This window comes from Diadema antillarum, unplaced genomic scaffold (assembly GCF_040938485.1).
Source record: "Diadema antillarum isolate AM-2024a unplaced genomic scaffold, OU_Dant_1.0 seq00000386_RagTag, whole genome shotgun sequence".
In the NCBI taxonomy this organism is placed as follows: Eukaryota; Metazoa; Echinodermata; class Echinoidea; order Diadematoida; family Diadematidae; genus Diadema; species Diadema antillarum.
Window position 1 is genome coordinate 2,566,790 of NW_027271384.1, and position 24,694 is coordinate 2,591,483.

Below are 24,694 nucleotides of genomic sequence, written 5' to 3' on the forward strand. Positions count from 1 at the left end.
CATACTTTAGTATTTCATTACTAAATTTGTTTCACTTCCCAGAATAACCTCATCTTGTCTTCAAATATTTGTTCCCTCTCACACACTAACCAGCACCTTCAAGCCACTTGTTTTCTTTCGTCCTTTTTTGTTTTTGTTTTGGGATAGGATTTTTTTTTCACCATTTTCCACAAATTTTATCATTCAGACTTGTTCATCAATGTTATCAGATTTCTGTGCTGGTTTGTAAAGGCAGACTATCCCTTTGACTATGGCTCTTCAGGCAGTTGCTATGGTGATATTTTATCATTCCTGGAGCATTTAGTGCCAACCCAGACAAGGCGCAAACAAATCTTTTTGGAAGCGTTCCCATTGCCGTGTGTGGCCCTCCCTTTTAGGGGAATAATGCATTGTTAAAGGAACCATGCAATGCACATCCATGTTGACTTGTGTTGATTCATGATACCCTCAACATCACTTAGTGGCCATGAATATCTAAATGTGTGTCATATATATTATGATTAGTTTTCTACTATTTTTCTTCAGATTACTTGAATACACTCACACACAAAAAAAATAAAATGGCTACCAAACCAATATTCTGCCAGTGATTTCATGTAATGTATGTCAATCATTGCTAAAGTACCAGTATGATTACCAAAAGACACTGAGGAGAAACATGCAAGTTATGCCCGGTCTAGGCGAAGGTACATTCAATTGTCTGTTATTGTTCGTATTAGTACTCATACAATCATTGACTGATGATGTCACTGGCAGAATCTTGATTTGAAAGAATTTTTGTGGGCATATCTCTGTAATCTTGAAAAAAAAATAGTAGAAATATTATTATAAACTATGTGGCACATATTTGAATATTATTTTGGCCACATAAGTGATGATCATTGTATTATGAATCATTACAAGTCAACATGTCATTGCGTAGTTCCTTTAAACTGGTTCCTCGTCACCAGCACATAGTATTCTAATTTTGTGGTCACAAAAAAAAAAAAAAAAAGTGGTCTAGAGATCATCTCACTTGCAGGGGAAGTCTTGTGGGCTCTTAATCTGACAGACACACACAGAGTAGTGCAAAGTGCAATCATCTTCAAATGCTCTTGGTAACCCCTGGAAGTACAATCACCCCATTCTGCGAAATGAGGCCACTCAGATAAAAAGAGGAAATGCCACACCAGCCATGGGGTCCGACCCAATCGAAAAGTTTGCAAAAGCGGGATGTCGGAGCTGCATCATCAATTCTCCCCAAAATTTGCAATATACCTTTTATAATCCACTATCGCATTATCAACTGGTAGATAACTTTGATTCATATTCAAGTTTAGATCCCCTCTTTGTTCAAAGTGAACTGATGATGGAATTAAAAAGAGTGAAAGTTGTATTTCTTTCCGTTCTTGTCAGATCCCTTCGATGATATTGCTATTCTTTTTTTTTCACTATATATTCTCATTAAAAGTTAAGTTGCACACAGATTAAAGTTCCACTTTATATGCTCCTAGTCAGTCATCATTGTATCAAATGGCACTTCCATACATGTCTTGAATATATTATATAAAACATGTAGATACATTCAATAACCATTGCTAACTTGAACGTACGCAGACAATGGAATGGGCGGAGTGGAATTTGTGTGTGCTTTCAGCAGGTAGCGAGGGTCAACTTTGATTCTGCATGTCAAGCTCTGTTGTTTGGTCATTGAATTTCTGACAGGGCATGTTATGTATGTGTGTGTGTGTGTGTGTGTGTGTGTGTGTGTGAGAGAGAGAGAGAGAGAGAGAGAGAAAGAGAGAGAAATATACTCACCCCTTTTAACAGGCATGGTTTTGCCAGAAAGCAAGTTTCATATACATGTAGCACACTGCATGTTAGTTGCAGCAGAGTGTATCTGTGTGTGCATTTATGGTAGACTAATTCCATGGAATTATTTTTTTTTTTACTTATTGAGAATTCAGTAATCCAGAGTAGGAGCAGGATTGAATGAATGTAGATGTTCAGAGGCTTGAATCGAGAAAAATCTAGATCAAAACTAGACGCAAATATTCAAATGAGAATGACGCGCCTCCGAAGACAACAAGTGATATTTCATGAGCAGAGGAACGAGGAAGTTTTTCCTAAGTAACATGACAGTCTATGGTGATTATTGCAAGTTGCCCTAGGTTTTTTGGCAGTCTGTGTATAACATGCATCACCGGCATTTTAATTGGCATGAACACATTGGACCAAATGCCAAGGTTTTCCCAAAGTTTAATTTGTGTTGTTGTTCTTTTTTTCTTCAACGTTCCACAGCTTTTATTCCTGGTTTGTTTTTTCCTCCTTTGGAATGAATCCTCCTTTGGAACTTTTCAATCATAAAGCCTGTGTGATAAATTTTTCTTTTTTTGAAAAGCTCTGCCAGTAACAATGAAAAGAAAGATACCTGGGTGGGGCCAGGATATGCATGGCTCAGTGAAGGCATTTAATAAAGACTGGGGGAAAAAAAATGGCAGACTGTCACAGTAGTATTGCTGTGTGTCCTACCCATTGTTTGTACTAGACACAACCTCGCCCAATACTACGTAAATGCCAGAACAAACAACACAGGGTGTATTAGCAGCCCTGGGTTCCTCCCCAGTTACTAGTAGTGGAAGACATACGTTGCATTGTGTTGTAGATCTGCAGGGGGGAAAAAAAAATTACTGTTGAAGTGTTACTTTTTGGTTTGTGTTTATTGAAAGTGAATATGACTTCATAGGCTGTTACAATTCATACAAACGTCACACATGGCATATGTGATATGGAAAACTGTCATTTAAGAACCAATTTATTGAGTATCATTTTGGTGTTTTGTTTTGTTTTGTTTTGTTTTGTTTGTTTGTTGTTGTTTTTTCCTCTTTCTCTCTCCAATTCCAAAGAAAGAGAAGAGAACAAGTAATGGGGATTGCTTTGCTGTTTTATGTGTTCTTAAAGCCTGAAGAAGATTTGTAATGTGTTTGCTAGCATTTCATGGGTGAGCTGGCATATTGTTTTTTGTTATTATAGACTTTGATTCTTCTAGTCTTGTGTGCTTGGGAAAATTGGCACATCTATGGGTTAATTTGTTTGTTTGTTTGTTTGTTTGTTTATATGTTACAATCTATGCACTAGCAGCAATCATATTAAGCAAGCAGCCATCAAAAAGGCCTATTTTTTAATTTCTTTTTTATTTCAATACTGTTTATTTCATATCTTCCATTTAGAAAAAGGGAACACAAAAGGTTTGTACTCGGTGGAAGACTGTTTTTGTTAAGAAACTTCATTCTGGTAATTTCGGCGTAGGATGAACAAAATGACAAATAAACTATATCTCTGTCATCACCATCATCTTTACCAATGCTATCCTTGTAAGCAGCAGACTATTTTGTCAAAAACTTATAATTCATTCTTTGTCATCTTCTCTTACTTGAAACTAATGCATATTTGATATACCATATTTTTCCTAATTTATACCAATTCTTTTCTTCTTTTTTTTGTCTGGGTTCTTTTTGTTTTTCAGAATGGTGTAGATAGAAGTTTGATTTATATGATAGATAAATCCCATCCTGTCTCACAGGCTTTTCTCCAGCTTATTAGTCTGGTATTAAATAGTTTGTTATCTTCTGCCTCGGGATTATTTTCAAATTCCATGTTATGATCAAAGTGTTCGTTTGTAGTCATTGTTTTGTAAGTAGCATTTTACCGGTGTCAGGCTCTAGTCCACATTATTAGAACTAGAAATGTTTTCAAGGGCTTCAGCGTGGGCCCCACCGCACTGAATGCAGGTGAAGTGATTCTGCCATAGTTTGTGTAAAGAGAAGCCATTTGAATGCGCAAATCAACTATACTAGTACTACAGATTTTAGGTGACATCAGATCATACATTGCTGCTTGTTTAAGTGAAATTGCTTGAATGAGGTTTGCCTCTCATTTTTTCTTCCTTTTTTTTCATTGTATGTAATGATTGTAGCATAAACTTATCTCATAGTGCTTCAATCCTAAATATTAATGAAATATGCAAAGCAAATTTTCAAAACCATGCTAATGCAAAATATCTAGTCGTATAGAGTGCAGGATCTCTGTGTAATTTCATATGTGCATGTATCATCTTCAGCATTTCCTGTGTAATTTCATATTTCATCTCCAACATTAGTCATTTACTGATTTCAAACTGAAACCATGCATGTATGTATTAGCTATTTTTCCTGTTCAGTATTGCAAGTAATCACACCAACTGCAGGCACAGTATTTGAAAGCTTGAAGTACAAACTTACTTCAGTGTCTGGTTCATGGAAGAAGAAAAAAAAAAGCAGTATTCTAACTCGCATATTCAGCCAGGTACGCATGATATGCCAATCAGCAAGGTACTTAATCTCATTATGCCATTATTCAATCTGGTCTTACTAACCCAAGTATATCAGTGTAGTTTGCCTTTATTATCATGAGAAATGAATATTGTTTATTGATCTGGTCCCGAGTTGGAGATGACATTAAGTGAGACAGCTCTCTATCATAATTGATGAAATTTGAATTTTTTTTCCTCTCTTAACCCTATTTTAACTGGGCTATTTGAGACCAAGCTTTTAATGGGGGGGTCAATTTGACCCACCCCCCTTCAGATCTCGACCGCCGATCTCGCGATCGCCGCAAAATTTTGCCTGAAGATAGAGCCGGATGTCAACTCCAAGATGATATGGTGGTACAATAGAAAAATATTGGCTTTCTATTTTTAGTAGATTAATTATGCAAATTTGTATGAAATCATATTTTCACCTATAACTCCATTAAAATGACTGAAGGATCCCTAAATCTTTGTGTCAGAGTTCCTCAAGACACATCAAACAATTTTCTTGTAAAAAAATAGCAAAATCAAATTTTATTTCTTTTGTTTTTTATTGTTTTGTTAATTTCTTATGTATTTTGTTGTTTTTCAGACCTTTTGTTTTCTATTGTTTTTTTGCCAAAATTTGTTGCAGGCACTTTTTCAAACTTATCTACATTAGAATTGATCAATTTCTATAGTTAAAAGTTGAAATAATCTTATTTATATCAATTTAACAAAAAAACACAATTTGCATTGGATTTGCACATGATATCATGAATTTGAGCCATTTTTTGGTTGACATGCATATGCAAAACATTATATAACTTCAGAACAGTGTACCTGGACATCACAAATTTGGTCTCAAAATATGCGGGAGACTTCAATGAAAAAAGTCATGAAACGACGCGGCAAAATCTTTTGCGCGTTGCGGAATCGTGGCACGAAATGTCAAGGGGGGGTCAATTTGACCCCCCCATTGGAATAGGGTTAAAGTTTTCTGCTTTACACCTTCAGAACTCTGCTGTGTCGGAAAGCTTTGTAGTTGTGAAATAGATTGTTGTAGCGCATCATGTCGCAGCCAAACTAAAATGCATGGGTAGATACAGATCATCTGGGCTGATAGTACATTTCTGACACTCACTGTATTTATAATGAGCGCTCAACTGTGCAGCAGCAGGCACACAATCTTTGTATACATGTATAATATGCATGCAGTAATGTAAGGTATGTTGTGTGCAATGTGATACTTTCATCAAAACACACTCACATGCACATCCCTACATCGAGAAATAAATTTAGTTGCTTTCGCAGCATGGACACTTCAAGGACTAGATTCCATGGCAACAGTTTATAGTTTCTGTACAATGCAATATTAATTTCATTTCGCACTGCAGGAGCAGGGTGGAATATGCATCCAGCTATGAGCATTTTGGTTGTTGCCATGGTAATAAAAACAATTTCTTTTTTCACCTTCCCGTGATTGAATGCCAGTTTATGAAGTAAGACCCTGCGGTGTATTGGGTGTGACCCATGTCTTGCATGCATCTACAAAAGCTGTTGATGTTGAAAATACTCTTTTCAATAGCTATAGTGTGACACATGTTGGCAAATAGTATACAAATATTGCACAGGTGAGAGGGCATTAGTGGAGATGCAGTGCACTCGAGGGTATTTATGTTACAGGTGTATCGTGTACAACGTCATGAATACCCGAGAGTGAGCTGCATTTCCACAAACATCCCCACAAACATCCTAAGCTTCAACCTGTGCATTATTTGTTTTATACAGTGGTTCTTTGAACTATTCTTCATTTGTCTTATTTTATGGGTTGATACAAATCAACTAAATGTAGAACTTGCTTTTGAAAAAGTCAAGTTGTCGGAAGAAATGCCCCAAACACACTGGCACTGAACGCAAACTTGTTAACATTAAATAGGTGATTGAGTGCACGCTTGTAACTGAGTGAGTGCGCATTGCTAAAGTACACAGTTGTGATGTTATTGAGCGTGATTGCGGCAAGCCACAGTCATGCACGTACAGTATATCTCAGAGCAGTCATTAGTACCAGTCACTATCACACAGAGGTAAAAACTTACTGTAAAATGAGGAATGGTCGCATGCATTTTAATTTCACTAGAGCCAAGATTCGCGAAATTAAAATACATGTGAAAGTTCTTGGCTGCACAATACGCATTGAATGTTACAGGCAACTTGCAAAAATTTCATGCCGTGAAAAATGCCGTCGGCCCCAATTTGCAAAAATTTCGTGCCGCAAAAAAATACTGTGTTTTACAGTATGCCTGCCGGGCATGTCAGGCAAAATTATAGACTGGTCACATGATTGTCCTCTTCCAAACATTTGATCAGGATCCAAAATTATAGCCACTTTATAAATACATGTTTGTCAGTAACAAATATTTTGACATCATGGACCATGTTTTGACCTCCTTGAGTTAATCTTGTCAAAATTAAAATGGAAAAAATAAATTAATGATAAATGCTTCCTTTTGTTGCTGTTGTCCGATGGTAGCAACGAGGAGGGGGAGGATAATTTGAATCAGCTGTGCATATTTTTGATGTGATAGCATTTGGTCGCTAGAGCAACTTCTAAAAAGAAAGGGAAATAGAAGTGGAATAGACATGACAGTTTGTGGGAGGATAATTTGAGTCAGCTGTGCATGTTTTTGTGGTGATACCACATGGTCACTAGGGCAACTTTTGAAAAGAAAGGAAGATAAAAGTAGAAACACTATCATGAAAGTTTGTGACTTACAGACATCTACAATGTAGGTATACAATTGTCAAATCTGTGGTTGTCGTCCAGAGATAGAGTTAGGATGTAGTTGAGATTTAACTAGACATGCTATGAGACACTATGATTTTACCTCTGTTATCTAAAATCCAGGTAAATTGTATTTGTATATTGTAATCCCTTTTGGCATATATCCCACAATGTGTACATGGATATAACTGGTCTTCCTCTTTCATATGTACTTCAAGGTATCAATTGCCCTAACCAATGCATACAATATGCCACTACCTGTCACAAATATCGGTCAATGACTTAATACATCAACTATGCAATTGATTATACATAAATATGTGATATATTTTGCAGTGGTTATAGTTTTGCAAATTCTGCAAGTCATATACCAGTATGTGAAATCAACAACATACCACTACAAAAATATCCCCCTCCCCTGTCACATGAATGCAGTGTGTGTGCAGTAAATATTGCCTGCGCAGCCAACAATTAGTTGTCGGCAACCCCAGTACATTCATGCCTTTTTATTGCAGTTCTTCATCACAATCTACACGTACATATACTAAATTTGCTGAATGATCTTTGACCATTGACTCCCAAAGTGGTGTCATTTTGCAACAAAATTATGCCATGCAAAATATGTATCATTCATAACAAACAATATTATTCTCATCTGTGGGCCTACTGGCCAAGGTGATATGTGATATACAACCTTATGAAGCCACCACTGTATTCCTGAACTGACCTCGTCAATATCATGTTTTACAATTTATTCAAGCCGACATACAATATAAGCATGACTACCTTAAGGTGCATGTTACTTCAAGGGGGATGGGACCTTAAGGTGGATGTGACGAGGGAAATTGGACCTCAAGGTGTCTGTAGCTTTAAGGTGGATGTTATCCATTCATACACATGGTCCCATTCTTTACCTTTGAATCTGCAGTGGCTTTCAGGGAGTTGTTTCCTTTCTGTTCCTTATGTGAGAAGAGATTGTCTCTGAAGACTTTTTTAACAAGCTTCTTTCACCATTGTGTCATCCACTATATCATTGAGTATCCCACTATGACAATTAGCGCTTCATAGTCGTTGCTTTGATACTATGCCAATATTGTTTTTGAAAGTCAATGATCTTTCATGAAACTTGCACATTGCCATTATGTTCTGTAACCTTACCTTGGAGGTGGAACAGTTCTATGGTGTTCATGTGCGAGGGTCTATATAGGGGTTTCAGTTGGCAGTTCATGAGACTAGTTTGTGGTTTGTTTATCAACTCTACCCTAATTCCTATGCTCTTGCGATGCATGTGTGGTATGGCACAGGACCCGAGCTAGAGCGATCGTTCAGCAGCACAACGGACTTCGAAGTCGTCGGTGAGGCCAAGGAGGCGGAGTTCTTCTTTGCCAGCGACGCCAGTGCCATCATCGAGCACACCAACCGTGTCATCTATCTGGAGGACAACGATGTGGCCGCGATCCGCGAAGGAAGTAAGTCGCTCCCGAGCTTGTTTGTCGCCCCCACCAAGAGAGAGACAGCTTGATAGTGTAAATCTGCCACGTTCCTGCGGGGCACCTATTTCCGAGTAGAGTGCGAGTCATAATTTGTGTGTGAGGCCCATTGAAAGAAGAAAAAGAAGAAAAAAAAGGATATCAGCACAGACTTGAACACCTTGCACAATCGCCAGTTATTAGCAGACACAAGAAATCATTCCTGCTCAGTTAATCTTGAATTAATTCTCAGGGTATGTGCACGGTATGGTAAAACATGTCACTTTTGGGATTTATAGTGGGTTTTTTATTTTGAATTTTGCCTGCTTGTCTTTGAATCAGTTTGCTCCTCACCAGTTCGCCATCCATGGTGATCTGTCGACGGAACACAAGAAGCCACTGCTTTGAAAGGCATTGAAAATCTCATTGACAATCTCTGTTGTCTTTGGTATTAGGCCCTGATAAGTCAAATTAAAGGAAAACTGTTTATCACGGCAGCACTTGGCAATTTTTAAGACTATTTCTTCCCTTCCTGCCTGCCTTGCAGCTCTTTCCATCCACCGTCTGAAGAAGGAGCAAGGAGAGTCCATGTCCAGGGAAGTCCAGACACTCAAGATGGAGATCCAGCAAATCATGAAAGGTCAGTATTCTCTTTAATATCAGGATCCCATTTGGTGAAACATTTGTGTCATTACCAAGGTTCAGGGACCATCATGAGCAGCACCTCAAATATATTTTATGATTTAATCTTCTTCTTTTTTTCTTTTAGACTGGTCAGTGAAAGATGTATGAAGTAGACCAGTCCAAGAGCAAAATGTTGAAGTTACAAGTGTAGTTGCAAGGATGAGCATGTGCTTTCTTGCCACTGATTTAAAAAAAAAAAGTAGTCTCTAGCTAGATAGCAAATAGGTTATGAGTGTCATATTTAAGCCATGTCGAAATTCTCTATGGCTTCCACTGATATTCTGAAGGAAAACAAATGCTGTCTGCATTTCAAAGCAGTGTCTATTGATCCTTTCATACATCAACTAATTCAGCCAGTATTTCTTTTGAAGTGTCATGTTGCCCATCAGTTTTGTTCTTGTGTTAGGCAAATGTTATCTGGCAGGCAAAAATTGACAACTATCAACCTAACTGTAAATTTAAGAGGCTGCCCTTTTTTCCACCTCGTTTTCTCTCATTCTTTGTTGATTATTATCCATGAACTTTGTGTCTTATGTGCCTTCTGGGTGTCTCTTATACATCGTGTTTGCAGGGAACTACAAGTATTTCATGTTGAAGGAAATCTTTGAGCAGCCTGAATCTGTCATCAACACGATGAGAGGGAGGCTCAACTTTGAGGACAAGACTGGTAATGGCATAAAACAAGATTGTCTGATATATCACCCCAAAACAAAAAGCAAGATTAGTTAACTAATCTGCATTCATGAATGACTGAATTATGAAATTTCTTGGAATGTAGTATCTGTCGTCAAGGGAATGATTTTCTGGTTTCTGGAGGATGTCCAGGAAGGTACATGTTTGTACATGTTGTATGTTGTTGATTTTATCTTTAGCAAAGTACTAGTAATGGAGCAGGTGTCTTGAGGGTCTAGGATTCCTGTAGCAGACATAACAGGGATCAATTGTCAAAAACATGTGGCAACTGTCATGACGGGGGGGGGGGGGGGGGGGGGGGGGGGGGGGGGCCTGTATGGCTTAAAGACTCGGTAGCATGGGGATACTGTGAAGTGGGAAGACTCGCCTGGCTCAGATATATGTGAGAATTCCTGTAACAAACTGTGTACTGCTTTACCAGTGATCTACATTGTATTTGTAAGTACACACACAGCTGAAGACCCCCGACTGGAGTTGACAATTTAATGCCGATATTCATTGACAGGCTCTATTCATGGTTTTCAGTGTACCCTGATGGGCAGCAAAGGAAATTGATCTAATCAGGCCAACCATGTCTCCTCACTCTATCGGGTCTTTAACTCTTTTATGTTTCGTGGGCAACTGTACTTTGTAAAATATCAATGGGGCTTCCCATGATAAAGTCTTGTAAAGGGTTAACAAGAATAGTTGTTATCAGCACAGCACCCAGTTAGAGCTGCCAAGTCTCTGTAAGAAGCTTCCTTCCTGTGATTCTGTAAGAGGCTTCCTTTAAATTTCTGTATCTTTTCATGTCTAGATAAGAGAATATAAAAATCTCTCTGATTCAGGAATTATTTTGCTCATTGAGATACATGTCTTACTATACACAAGTTTCTCCCCAATTGCTCTATGGAATCTCTTTGATTGTGAAGGGTGAATGTTGGCAGCCCCACAGTACCTGTCAGATTTCACTAAAAAGTAATTCTGACTCAATTCATCTTGTGTTGGTACTCTTCTTTAGAGATACTCTCTACGTTGATTAAGGTCCCTCTCCCTCCCCCTTCCCAACATTAAATCGCTTATAACCCCCTTTGTTCCAACAGTGAGCCTTGGTGGTCTAAAAGATCATATGAATGAGATTCTCAGGTGTCGTCGACTTCTCTTCCTGGCCTGTGGCACCAGCTATCACTCCGCCATTGCTGTAAGTCCTCTCTCCAAGAGAGTTCCATCCTGTCTGCCCAATTTTCTAAAGCCTGATCTACTCTCTTCAGAGTGACAGACTATGATTTCTGCCCTCATAAAGCTAATATGGCTTCACTTTCCCTTTGAGGGTCAAACTTCAGCAGTAAAGCCAAAGGGTTAAGCTGTATGATTTTTGAAAATGTGATTATATTCATCCTTTACAGTTTGGTATTGCATCAAACATGTGAAGAGATGTACAGCAATTGTATCCTAGTCAGGAATCTGTCTTCTCAAACTTTACGTAGTTTTGAGAATGATGTATGTCCCCATATATGAGTGAGTATGTCTGTGACCTTTGTCTTGTCTTTTTACTTTTTTTTTCTTTTTGGTTGTCATCAGACTCGTCAGCTGATTGAGGAGCTGACAGAGTTGCCAGTGGTGGTGGAGCTCTCCAGCGACTTCCTGGACCGACACACCCCAATCTTCAGGGATGATGTTGCCTTCTTCATCAGCCAGTCAGGTATAAGCCAGATCAAATTCTAATAATCACCATGTTGGGAGTTGCCATTGTCTTTACCCTGGCCTTCTAGCTGTCGCATCTTCAAGGGCGGGGGGCGGATAAGGAGAGGTTGGCAAGAGCGAGCCAGATCCAAGCCCCAAAAGGACACGAGGGTCTTTCAAGACCTACCCTGTTTCCTTGAGGGATACTTTTCCACCAAATTTTGCTCCCACCGTTTCATAGCAAAGATATGCGGCCAATCAAGAAAACATTCCTTGAAGAAGCTTGAGCTTACATGTCAAATATGTAAAGTCTTCTGATTTACATATGAAATAACTGGGCTGTATTATTTCCTATAAACCCATACGAGTCTCGCTTCGGAACTGTATTGCAGTGGACTTTACTTCATCATGCAGTTAAACTCATCAATATCTGATGAATAACCTTACACATTGTACCTGGATTTTCTCAATGCAAAAGCCAACCTGCTCAGATTCTCTCTTTCAGTAGGGGAAATGATTATACAAATGTGGAGTCTTGGTAAGGGTGGGATTTCACGGAGCACGCGAACGATTTGCGAAGGACGCGAAGGACAAAATCCAGCATTCGGAAAAGTTTTTCTCCGAATGTTTTCCGACAATGAAACCGAAAACTATTCTTGCGCAATTTGTGCGAAGTTTCCACGACGTATGTGCGAATGTCGTGTGTATCATTGCTAAAGTACAGCATGTTACGTACACGAAGAACACGCGACGGAAATGCGAACAACGAAAAATTTTCAATAATCATGGGAGAAAATGTACCCAAGGAGAGGTGGAAGCTGTCTTGAGTTGAATTTTTTTCTTTCCTCTATTTCTCCTTTCTTTTTCTCTCATTTTTCTATTGTGTGCTTGCCTACATTTTTTTTTCCCTAGGACGTATCTCCACTAGTAAAGCATATGATTTTTTTTTTTTGCAGTTCCTCCAACACATAAACTCTATACTTCAAATGAAATTTTACATACTTTAGATTAATTTTAACTGTATTCTGCGATTTTTTTTTGTATATCAAACATTTCTTTCTCTTTGCTAGTCTTAAATTTCTTTTGTTACTAAAGTTGTTACTAATTGTTTGATGTTTAGGTGTATGCTACGATTTTTATTTGTAGAAAACGTATAGGTCATACATCCCCAAACGTGCGCTAAACGTTCGCGAGAATGTCTCAAAAGGTACGCGAACAGTTTGCGATTACGTCGTAAAATGATCGGAAAAACTTCGCAGATTTCGCGCAACATACGCGAGACATTCTCCAAAGTTTGGGGTTTGTTTGGGGTTTCACGAACATTTTGCGAACATCGCACGTGTCTTGCGAAGGTCTTGCGCATATGACGAGGCTTTAAAGACACTTTCGAGAACAATTCACGAGCTAATCACGACCAAGTGTGCGGAAAAGGTTTGCAGAAAATTTCAAACTTTTTTGAAATTCTCGCCGAAGTAAAAACGACATTCGCGAACAATTGACGACACTTCCGAACCCTCACATTCGTTTGGCGATCTTTTGCAGACCAAAATGCGAATGCTGGATTTTGCCATTCGCGTCCTTCGCAAATCGTTCGCATGCTCCGAGAAATCCCACCCTAATGCATTACCGAATTACATAATCAAGCTTGTACCTAGCATTTCTTGAGATGCAAATTTCACTGCACAAAATACTAATCATGTATGTTGATGCTGTTGTAATGAAATAGAGAGTCTCTCAGGGCATAAGTATCACCCCAGCAGATAATGACTGATGCACAGACGACAGGGCAAATTTAGCATTCCATTGGAGGGGTGCACTGCTTACTCCTTTCTTCTACACTATGAATGCAATGTAGTCGGTACTTTTATTGATTTTAAACTTGATTTTTTTTTCAACATGCCAGGAGAGACTGCAGACACCCTGAATGCTCTGCGCTACTGCAAGTCCAGGGGCGCCCTCACAGTCGGAATCACCAACACCGTCGGCAGCAGCATCTCCCGCGAGACGCACTGCGGCGTCCACATCAACGCTGGTCCGGAGATTGGTGTTGCTAGCACCAAGGTAAGAATGCACTAGGGTGAATAGTATGATTGAGAGTCATGGCATGATATATATACACAAAGCCCTATCAAACATTATCTTATCTGTATATTCAGAAGATCCACCAGTTCGTAGAATGTGTCTTACACTTTGTTGTTGTTATTTATTGAAGTCATATATTGTGCCACAATTCTTTTCATGTAAGATGGTTAGTTAAAGGGGAAGGCTAGTAACTGATCAGTGGGAATCAGTGGAAATGCTGGGAGATGATTGTTCCAATCCTTATGGGATTCATTCAAGAGTTCATTGTATATCTATTGTTGTGTGAAAATGATTTGCTTCAGAACGGTCTCATATTCAAGTAATGTGCAGATTAATGCTCCGTCACTGACCAGGGACGCTAACCTGGAAGCATTAAACTGCACATTACTTGAATATGAGACCATTCTGAAGCAAATCATTTTCACACAACAATAGATATACAATGAACTCTTGAATGAATCCCATAAGGATTGGAACAATCATCTCCCAGCATTTCCACTGATTCCCACTGATCAGTTACTAGCCTTCCCCTTTAAAGAATCTCTGTGTATTATGAATTGTATGAAAATGCATATCATCATTGCATTTGTCCTTGTTTTGTTTCTAAATGTGATACTGAATACCTGCATACATCGCGAGCTTTAGATCTGCAACACAAACATAACGACAATGCTATTAGGCAAAAACTGGTATTCCGCACATGTGTTAGACAGCTGTTTCCATTGGCTAACCCAGGAGGAGGCATTTTCTTAGCGTTTGCATTGCAGGTCTAAAGCTCGTTATTTTCAGACTTTGCTGGAGCAGTGTGTCCGCTGATTGTTGTGGATATGAAGATGAGATTGGCATCCTTTTTATGCCTCCGCCACGAAGTGGTGCCGGAGGCATTATGTTTTCGGGTTGTCCGTCCGTCCGTCCGTACGTCCGTCCGTACGTACGTCCGTCCGCTTTCGTTTACGCGATAACTTGAGTAATATTTACTGGAATTTTACCAAACTTGGTCCAAGTATGAAGTATGATGGGGCAATGATTTGATTAGATTTTGGGTGAAATCGGCTAAAGGTCAAAGGTCAAGGTCAAATCATGATATTGTATCCGTTTACGCGATAACTCAAGATTGGATGGAGCAAATTTCACCAAACTTTGTTGGAGGATGATGTTTGATAAGACAATTACTTGATTAGTTTTTCAGTGAAATCGGACAGAGGTCAAAGGTCAAAGATCAAGGTCAAATCTTAAAATTTATCTGTTTACGTGATAACTCAAAACTGGAGGAAGCAGCTTTCACCAAACTTGGTCCAAGGATGATGTATGATGGGACAATTAGTTGAGTAGATTTTAGTGACGTTGACAAGAGGTCAAAGGTCAAAAGGTCAAGGTCAAATGCTAAAAATGTTGCTATTTCCCCCATATCTATGCAATGCCCGCAGTTATTTTCTTGAAACTTAGTGTAGACATGTACTACTGTGTAAAGATTCTCCAGAGAGAGTTTCATGTCATAAGGTCAAAGGTCAAAAGGTCAAAGGTTAGGTGAAAATGTTGCAATATCACTTTTCTCGCAAATGGTTCAATGTATCTTCATGGAACTTGGTACATATGCATGTACTGACTGGCAGGGATTATCTAGGGAATTTAGGTCAACTCCTTAAAATGTTACTATTTCCCTTATATAGTTAGTATATGCAATGATAGCATTATTAGTTTTAAAATTTAATATATGTATGTATTACTTAATAGAGATTCTCTTGGAAATTTCCAGCCAGAAGGTCAAAGGTCAAAGGTTAAGGGTCAAAGGTCAGGTTTATATGAAAAAAAATATATATTTTGTACTGTAATTACACACTTTCTTCATACCTTGGAAATTATACTCAATGCATAAACTTAGAATAAGGTCGGTCAGAAGTCAAGTAAAAATTTTCAATTCCCCAAATATGTGTACCTGCACTCTTTAATAGACAATTTGGTCAATTAAATAGCAAACCCAATTCGTGGAAAGTGAACATTCAAGATATTTCTGACAAACCTGAGTGTTATTTCGATATTTTGCCAGTTATGTGAAACTGTCGTCACACATTGTGAAGACATTGTACTATACACCTATTGGGAGAATCATGCATTATGGCGGAGGCATCAGTCGCCGTCGCGACATTTCTAGTTGAATCTGCATGATTTGTTTCCAACACAGGAAGGGGGGGTTAGTCAGCCAAGACAATGTGAAAGAATAAGAAAATAAGATTTTAACATTGATAAAGGTGACAAACACTAATGGTGAAACATATCATGATAGAGATCAACACAACTTGCCTTCTATGGTAGAGATACACACTGTATGATTTCTGTTTGTGTGCATGTTATCATGTGTTCATACTCATACAGCATGTAGAAGACTACATGCTTTCTATCTTATAGAGGCATCGGCCATTACAATAGTTGCTTTTGTGGAAGAGCTTGAACTGATTTGATCTTATTATGGTAGCCTTAGATAGTTTGAAGTATTTGGAAAGTTACTTTAGGCTTCAGTACATATATTGTGAGTTATATGAGCCTTGACCTTTTTTTGGTCCTGTCTTCTTCCTACCTGACCCCACCCTGCCCCGCCCCTAGGCCTACACCAGCCAGTTCATCTCCCTGGTCATGTTTGCACTGATGATGAACCAAGACCGGCTGTCCTTCACCACCCGCAGACAGGAAATCATCAGCCACCTCCAGCGCTTGCCTGGTACGATCACAATCTCTCATCTGCAGTGACAATCAAATGCAACCAGCCTCTTACTGTTTAGTGCGATCTGTGGTTGAAGATCCCTAGTAGAGTAACAATTTAGGAGCTTGTTTTGTGACTGTAAATTGCTGTGAATACTAATATTCTCACGTCCTCTGTATTAGTATCATTATCATTACAACGAGAGGAAAATAAACTCTTGTAAGCTGTCATAATTGTGTCTGTAATAGGGCTCGTGTAGATTGTGGTTTATCGGTGTATGTAACTGCCAATATTGACTTTGATTCATCATAAGAAACATTCACTCACAAATGTGTGCATATGAAGTTTCATTTGTAAAGCTCTTTTATTTCAAGAATAGCTACAAAACCACACACACACACACACACACACAATTGCATTTTTTACAGTACTGAAGAAATATTGAGAATGTCATTCTTTATGGACATCTGAAAGAGAGAATAGGGATTCGAGTAGATTGTGAAAAGTACCACTATCTAGGACAACAAATGAACTCGCATGAACCATTGCAATATTTAAACCCCACCTGTTGTTGCAGTAGATGAACTCCTGTGGTTGCTGAAAAGTGATTCTTGCATTTTTTTGCAAGATATAAGCTGTTTCGATCAATCGCAAAAGCAGTAAGATGTAGGTAAGTGGATGATTAGATGAATACCAGGTTTTTTAACAAACCACCATGATGGATTACGGTGAATATACTCCTATGATCCAGAGCGATACAAAGAAATTAACAATGTACTTCTTCATCATGTTCACTGTTAACAGACATGATCAAACAGGTCCTTGAGATGGATGATGAGATCAAGAACCTGGCAGAGGAGCTCTACCAGAAGAAGAGTATCCTCCTCATGGGGCGTGGCTTCAACTTTGCCACCTGCTTGGAAGGAGCTCTGGTGAGTGATTGCTGGCATAGAGTACCAATGTGTGATGTCATAGCCGTTCGTTGCCATGGAAACTGGTTCTAAGTAATGGCACCTGGCCTGATGCTAACCATTCTCACACCTGGTTCCAACCCAAACTATAACAAAAAAATTGTGACATCATTACTTCGGTACTCTGTGACCTGACATGGAAGGAGAATTGGGATTGTTCCAATTACCTTTCCATTTGTATTTTCAGCTTTTTTAAAGACTATTGTTATTTTCTAATTTTTTTGTTCTTTCCTTAGACATGGTGTTTCACTCCTCTGACTCTATTGCATGACTTTATGAATCTGGGCAGCACAATACTGTTAGCAACAAGCTGATCACAAGGCCACCATGATTGGCATTGATAAATTCAAACTTCTCTCTATATCCATGAATGTAGAAATGAATCTTCATGCCGAACAGCTGTGAAATTGCTTAGCATGAGAAGGAAGACAGGGGTTTTTTCAGGATACAGTATTGCAAATCAGCATTAGGTCAATTTTCTCTATCTCCTTCTTTATTGGCATTTAACCCATTTGATTGCATCCTGCTTATGACCTGTTTACACTCGACAGAAAATCAAGGAGTTGTGCTACCTGCACTCTGAGGGGATCTTAGCGGGAGAGTTAAAGCACGGCCCCTTGGCTCTGGTGGATGAGGACATGCCTGTCATACTGATCATGATGAAGGATGGCACCTACACAGTAAGTTCCATTCTTACAAGCAGGGGTGTTTGCCTAATGTCGGCACAGAATAGCTTTTTTCCCCTCGGAAACGCCCCATGCCAAACCAAGTTTTCTAATCCTTGTAGTCATCTTTATCTAGTCTCTCAAAGTCCATTCCTTTCTTTTTACCCTCCTTTTTCCATTTTTGATGTTGGTGAGGAATAAACTCAGTATTCTGATGTCACAATTTTCTCAAGTAGCAGTGCTTACACCTTGTACCTTGAGAATCCTTCGTATTTCACGATGCTATCAATTCTTCCCAATCACACCAACAAAATAAACTGGATTCCTCTCATGTGCAAATAAAAAATTCTTTGTCTTTAAACTTATTCCCATACTTGTGAGAGGGAATAAGGTACGTTACACAATGAGTATGCGATGAAATAACCTAGATGATGTAGCTCACATGCTCTCTGCAATGACTGCATTTCCAGCCATGTACATGTAGTAACCAGCCTGAAACTGAAGCAATTACGACCCGTGAGCTGCAGGCCTCATGTTAGCTACAATGGAGAGCTGACTGGATCCAAAGTGACTATTTGCGTAAACATGGGTCATAGATGGTTTATTGCCACTAAGTCTAATATCAGATGGTCTACTTTCCAGTTTGTCTAACACCACTACAGCTAAACTCATTGGTCTATCAATTTCATCTAATACCCATTTAGTCTAATCCTCACTTGGTCTAATGCCCAGTGTGGCTAATTAGCATTTCATTTAATGACCAGATGTTCTAATGGCAGTCTTTGTGTCCTTGGATTTTTTTCCACATTTTGTCCAGTAAACTGTAGGTGTTAGACAAAATGGGCATAGCCCATCTGGAAGTAGACTAATTGGTAAAGAGGCTAAGTGCCAGTTGGACTTAATGGCCATTAGACGAACTTGTTGTAGACGAAACGGGACTAGACCATGTGGGTTTAGACTAAATGGCTATTAGATGAAGTGGGAGCAGACCAAGTGATAGATCACGTCATAGATTACTGGAGTCTGTACAGAATGGGTAGCCTTTCAATGTCAATCAGTGACTTGAACATGCAAGAAGAGCCAACATAGACTGCAGTAAAAGTCTTGATTATAGGATTAGTTTGCAACAGTAAGTAATAGCTGTGATGTCCATTTTAATTTTCAGGTTTCTTTCATATTCCCGTGCATATGGTTGACTCTTTTTTTCTCTCTCATTTTCAGAAATGCCAAAATGCATTGCACGAGGTGGTTGCCAGAAAGGTAAGTCCAAAGATGATGTCTTCATGTATTTCGAATATAAGCCACATGTCATTACAGCTGCCTTGTGTATTTGTTATATTCTCACTATCCTCTAGCCGAGTGATGTGAACTGAGATAGTCTTCTTTAAACTATCACAATAGAATGAGAAAGGTATATTCTGCCATCGTTTTTGAATGTGATGTGAATCAAAGGAAATGTGATACAAAGAAATGAGCTGTTGACCAAACCTTTGATCCCGGCACGAGATATTCCGGGGGAAAAAAAAAACAACAACTTTGCAGCTTCCTGTGCTGCTATGACTGTTATTCAGCAGCCTCGACCCAAATGCGTAGACTGTTCCTTGTATTCCTCCTGCATGCTTCAATTGATGAAAGCTTCAGCACAGCCTGCTCTCATATATTCTTTTAAGATTGGAAGACATTTTTGTAGAAATCTGCTCTTGAGATGGATAAGATTTCCTGGAGAGTTACCTGAGACAGAATTGAATATCAGAGCACTCTGGGTTGGAAGATAAGGCTCTGGGAACTGAAATAATGCCATGGATGTGTCGGAAAAGCTCACTTTTTGTATTGTCATTAAGTCAATAATGTAACAAAGTTACGTGCTGCAAAAAAAAAAAAAAAAAAAAAGAATGTACAGGGTTCATAATGAAGCAAAGCTTAGGAGCAATTTTGTCAAACAAATTTAGATAGACCTGAGGCGTCACTGGTTTCAGAGATGACATTTTTGTTCGTTCCTCCTTCTCCTCCTCCTCCTCCTCCTCTTCTTCCTCTTCTTCCTGTCCCACAGAGCAAGCCCATCATCATCTGCCAGGCTGGTGACGATGAGGCCAAGGAGACGGCATCCCGTTGCCTGGTGCTGCCCAGCTGTGTGGACTGCCTCTCCGGCATCCTTTGTGTCATCCCCCTCCAGCTCCTCGCTTACCACATCGCCGTCCTCAGAGGGTTCGATGTGAGTACAGCGCCCTCTATCGGACAGCTAAGGGAAACTTTTACACTATTATGCATACCACTGATCTCTATAGGAGATCTGTTTATCTCATTGGCCCATTTTTGCGTTGTATGAACAAGTGACACCACCATGCCACTATCTTACTAGGCATACTCTATAATGACAGACAATGTTGATTTTGTGAACTACTTGAAGCGGAATCAAAACTCAAGGAAACTATGCTGTGAAATACTCTGTGTTTTGCTTGTAAAGCAGCTCTATTTCATTATCCATCTGTTTGATGCCCTCTAATAGCAGTTATGGTAAAAGAGAAAATATGCTTCACGTAGTACTTGACTAATGCAGGCATTTCTAAGTGCTTTAACATATTAGAAGTATTTTCATATGTATGTGATGACCTATACACATGTTCAATGCAATTACCTTGGGCCCAATAGACATGTGGATGTGCAGTATTGATATCCTAGTTCTTGAGGTATCAAAAAAGGTGTTTTCAATCAACAAATTTGATTCAAATTATTGCAATGGTGCAAATGCAAATGGCTGGTGGCATCAGGAGAAAATCTAGCAAATGGAATTACTGTTGGGCAATGCTTCAAATTCTATTCATTGTGCTATTCCTGTTTTTATAACATATGAGTATTGCTCGAGTAGATTCATGTCCAGTGTTTTGTCACAATGCCATAGGACCAGAAGACATTATATGTTAGCAGCCCTTTTTTGTTGTTTTTCTTTCTTTTCTTTTTTTTTGATACTGTTGCGGAAACCAACTGATGTACATAAGCAATGTACATATGCATCAGGAATCATTGGATCACTTCTCACTAATTTTTTGTGTGATTTCTTTACCCACGCAGGTGGACTGCCCGCGAAACCTGGCTAAGTCAGTCACCGTGGAATAGAAGGCCTCATGTGTGATTACCTCCCCGACAAGCTGAACAGCCACAATGAAATGGCTCCATGACCGTCCTCGCCATCTTCACGGTGGATTCTCACTGACACGGTTTTCGACTACTTCCACATCTCTCATTCCACTGTCCCTCTTCCAGTTCTGTTGTGTTGTTCATTTTCTCCTCTTTTTGCCTAGTACCAATAAAGGCATTTGTTCTTAACACACTCTTACATATCCCAACCTTATATGGGGCATGGGGCTTGAGTTTGCACCAACACAGTGTCGTGTAAACGTTGTCAAAGATTAGAACAGCAACTCAGAAATGCACAGGTAGAGAGAAAAAACAAAAGAAAACGAAGAGATAATCAGAGATGAACCTTCTTTGTCGTTATTGCCAAAGGTCCTGAAGCCACCTGATTCTGCCCTTCCGTGTTCTGTTCAAGAGTGTGTTCTATTTCTATTCTGTGTATAGTTTGTTTTGTTTTGTTGTTTTATCATGTTTCTGAAGAGAGAGAGAGCATTATATGGTGTGTTTTTTCCTGTGCTAAACCAATTGAAATGTATTCCTCTATATTGACTGGGCTACCTGATTTCCTATTTTCATGTTAATAAACTTCTAATGCTATTCCATTTCCTTTGACTACTGTTCACATCTGCTACCTGTGGAGTGTAAATGAGCACATTGGGTACAACCCAAGTCACGACTTGGCTGAAATGGTGGAGCAATGTAATTGTATATAGCACCATAGTATTTATGATGCCAGCCTTTGGATGCGTGCCCCCTGATAGATGATATGTGAATTGGTGTTATGAAAAGTAGGAATTATCCACAGATTTAGTTTGCTTTGGTAGATCATTCCTATTGTATTCCATTATTATTACCAGACATGTGCAGTATTTATTTTAGAAGGTAAAACAAATGAATCATCATTCATAGTTCATAATGTTCAAAAAAGCGAATTGATTTCAAGAAACTCGTAATTACGGCAGTAATTTTTAGATGGTGCGGCATGATAATGTTCTCACTTCTATAGTCAGAGGTTGCCAAGTGTTTTGAATACTAGTGAAAAATTTGTAGTATGGTGATTTTTCGGTCAAAGGTCATGAAGTTGCGAACGAATATTCATGTGTAACCAACTGGTGTTTTTTTTTTTTCTTTGAAGTAAGTGAGTTTCTTTAAAGGGTTGCAAACTGTAACGTCTGCAACCAACTGTTTTGTTTTTTCCTCTTGGAGTGACTAAGTTTTCTAAAGTGACTAAGTTTGGTTGAAGTGACCAAGTTTCTTGGAAGTGACCAACTAACATTATCTTGTCAGCACAACACTACCTTTGCTCATTTTTCCACTAACAGCTACCTCCTGACATTTAACTTTCTCCTGATTGCTTCGTAAGGAACCTTCTCACCCATTCTGTATTATGAAGAGCCAAAAAACACTTCAAGTAGCACTAGAACTCTGATAAGCTGTGAGGCTTATTTTCAAACAACTCTCGTTGCAGGTTAGATTGATATTATGGAGGAGAAAGAACACTCATGACTGTGTTATATACATTGTCATATTGAAATCTTAAGGTTTAGAGTTTGTTTCTTTGTTGTTGTTGTTGTTGTTGTTGTTATTTTTTTTTTTTTTTTGGGGGGGGGGGGGTTTAGATGACTGATGCTTTGATACTTAATTAAGCACAATGTAAGCTTTCTGGCGGAGAGAAAAGAAGACGGGGTTAAATGCCAGAAGGGATTCTAGTGCAATGAAACATTTTCTGTGTGTACAGTGGTGTTAAGTAACTGCCTTGATAAATAGCAAGCAGCAGTTTTATTAAGTGTGGTGAAAGTGATGAACATATGAAGCACATTGTAAATTTGGAGAAAACGCAGGACATCATTGTGATGATATTTCCAATTGAATTTTTACATGCTGCATTGGCTGTATTAAACAATGTGAAGATGTAAAGTAGGTATACCATATTACTCTCTGGATCTTTTGTATGAAATGTACATTTGTGCATTAATTCTTGATTTTTTTTTTTCCTTTTGATGAAGTTGCCTTGCGGGCTAGCATTACTCAGTGACCCAGGTAGAGTGTAGAAGTACGATGTATTATGCGGAAATCATGAGTGTCTTTGCACTCAAGTTAGCTGTATGTTCCATCAAAACTGTCAACAGAGGTCTGTCAAAGAAGGCGAAAGTGTCCACCGTTGACAAGGTGACCTAATGGTCAAGTTGCTCTGGACAAAGTCTTGAACCTGTCAGTCCTTAGCAAAAGCACTTTTTAGTCACCTTTCTCACCATTTGACCACTTCAGCTGGACATGCCAAGCAGTAAAATACTTGTGTCTAGAGAAGGGAACATGAACGTTGATTTGCCGGCATTACGCGGGTTAATCAACGGTGTTCTGATTTCCTTCTACATGATTTCCACATTGTGCTGAATGCCTAGATACCTTTTGTTCATTTGGGAGAGGAGTTAATGCTTTTATAGAATGGGATCACAATAGAGCAGCCTGTTGATCAGTGTTATGTTATAAGATAAAGAGAACATACAAATGTATGTTGATGATTTGGGATAAGTGTACTTAAAAGCATAGTATATGATTAAATGTAGACATACAGACAATATATATCTGTTGCAAATTTATCTGAATTATGAGTGATTTTGTGTGATGTGTTTGTATGTCAAATTTGTCTTGTCCTTTTCTATAGTGCATGTTAACTATGGTGATCCAATAATGACATTGCATGTTTTGGGCACAGAGAAATATTTAATGCACAGAAAGCATCCATGGTACCCACTGCTCGAAAACTTTATAACTGTAGGATCTCACATTTGAATATCTGAGTGATGATTTTTTTTTTTTATCTGTCCTTTTTTCTCTCTGTAATCTTGTGTGTACTGTCAAGAAGTATGGGGTGCAGATAAAGCTACATGGTGTCTGTCACTCGTACTGCCCACCTGCTTGTGAAGATGTGATTGGTCAACATATCGGTAATCCAAAAAGGCAGTAGCTTTCTTTGCTGTTGTAGTGTACACACAAAAGGAGTGTTGGGTGTACATGTATATATGTATGTGAACATGTCCTCTTTAGATAGCATGTATTCTTGTATCATAGATATACCCGGTGAAGTGCTTGTTGTTGATGCTACAGATGTCCTGTTACAGAAGACAATGGGACCAAGGAAGTCGCATGTGTGGCATGATACTTTCTCAGTGTTCTGTCTGAGGAGCGTTACTTCATTTGGAAAGTGAGAGTTTTTTATTCATGAATGTACCTTCTTCTCTCGTACACCTAGGGCAGAAACTGCTCTGTTCTTGATTATAAACAAAGCTTATCTACTTGACTTGAATGTAGCAATTCGCCAAGGCTTTGTTGAAGTTGTCATGGACTGTATACTGCAAGAAACTTTTTGTAATGTGTTACAATGCTGTACTGTCTTCCACCCACTGGAATGCTCTCATTCATGAAGTTTGGGGGTTTCGGGGGAAGGGGGACAAATTTGGGAAAAGGTTTTACTTCGTAACAATGAAATTTCTCTGGGGGAAATTGTCAAACACTTTAGTTTCACAATTTTGAAATAATAATTGCC

At 38.9% G+C, this 24,694-nt stretch overlaps 1 protein-coding gene across 1 annotated transcript in view; it reads left to right on the top strand.

Moving 5' to 3' along the window:
* Positions 1-24,483, top strand: part of LOC139731916 (glutamine--fructose-6-phosphate aminotransferase [isomerizing] 2-like) — a 47,332-nt gene extending 22,849 nt beyond the window's left edge. The window contains exons 8-19 of the mRNA XM_071642792.1: positions 8,396-8,560; positions 9,108-9,200; positions 9,816-9,911; positions 11,020-11,117; positions 11,498-11,618; positions 13,503-13,660; positions 16,283-16,397; positions 17,184-17,311; positions 17,902-18,030; positions 19,237-19,275; positions 20,066-20,227; positions 21,085-24,483. Coding sequence (XP_071498893.1) covers positions 8,396-8,560; positions 9,108-9,200; positions 9,816-9,911; positions 11,020-11,117; positions 11,498-11,618; positions 13,503-13,660; positions 16,283-16,397; positions 17,184-17,311; positions 17,902-18,030; positions 19,237-19,275; positions 20,066-20,227; positions 21,085-21,129 — 1,349 coding nt within the window. The 3' untranslated portion in view covers positions 21,130-24,483. The remainder of the gene's footprint in view (positions 1-8,395; positions 8,561-9,107; positions 9,201-9,815; positions 9,912-11,019; positions 11,118-11,497; positions 11,619-13,502; positions 13,661-16,282; positions 16,398-17,183; positions 17,312-17,901; positions 18,031-19,236; positions 19,276-20,065; positions 20,228-21,084) is intronic.
* The last annotated feature ends 211 nt before the right edge of the window (positions 24,484-24,694 follow it).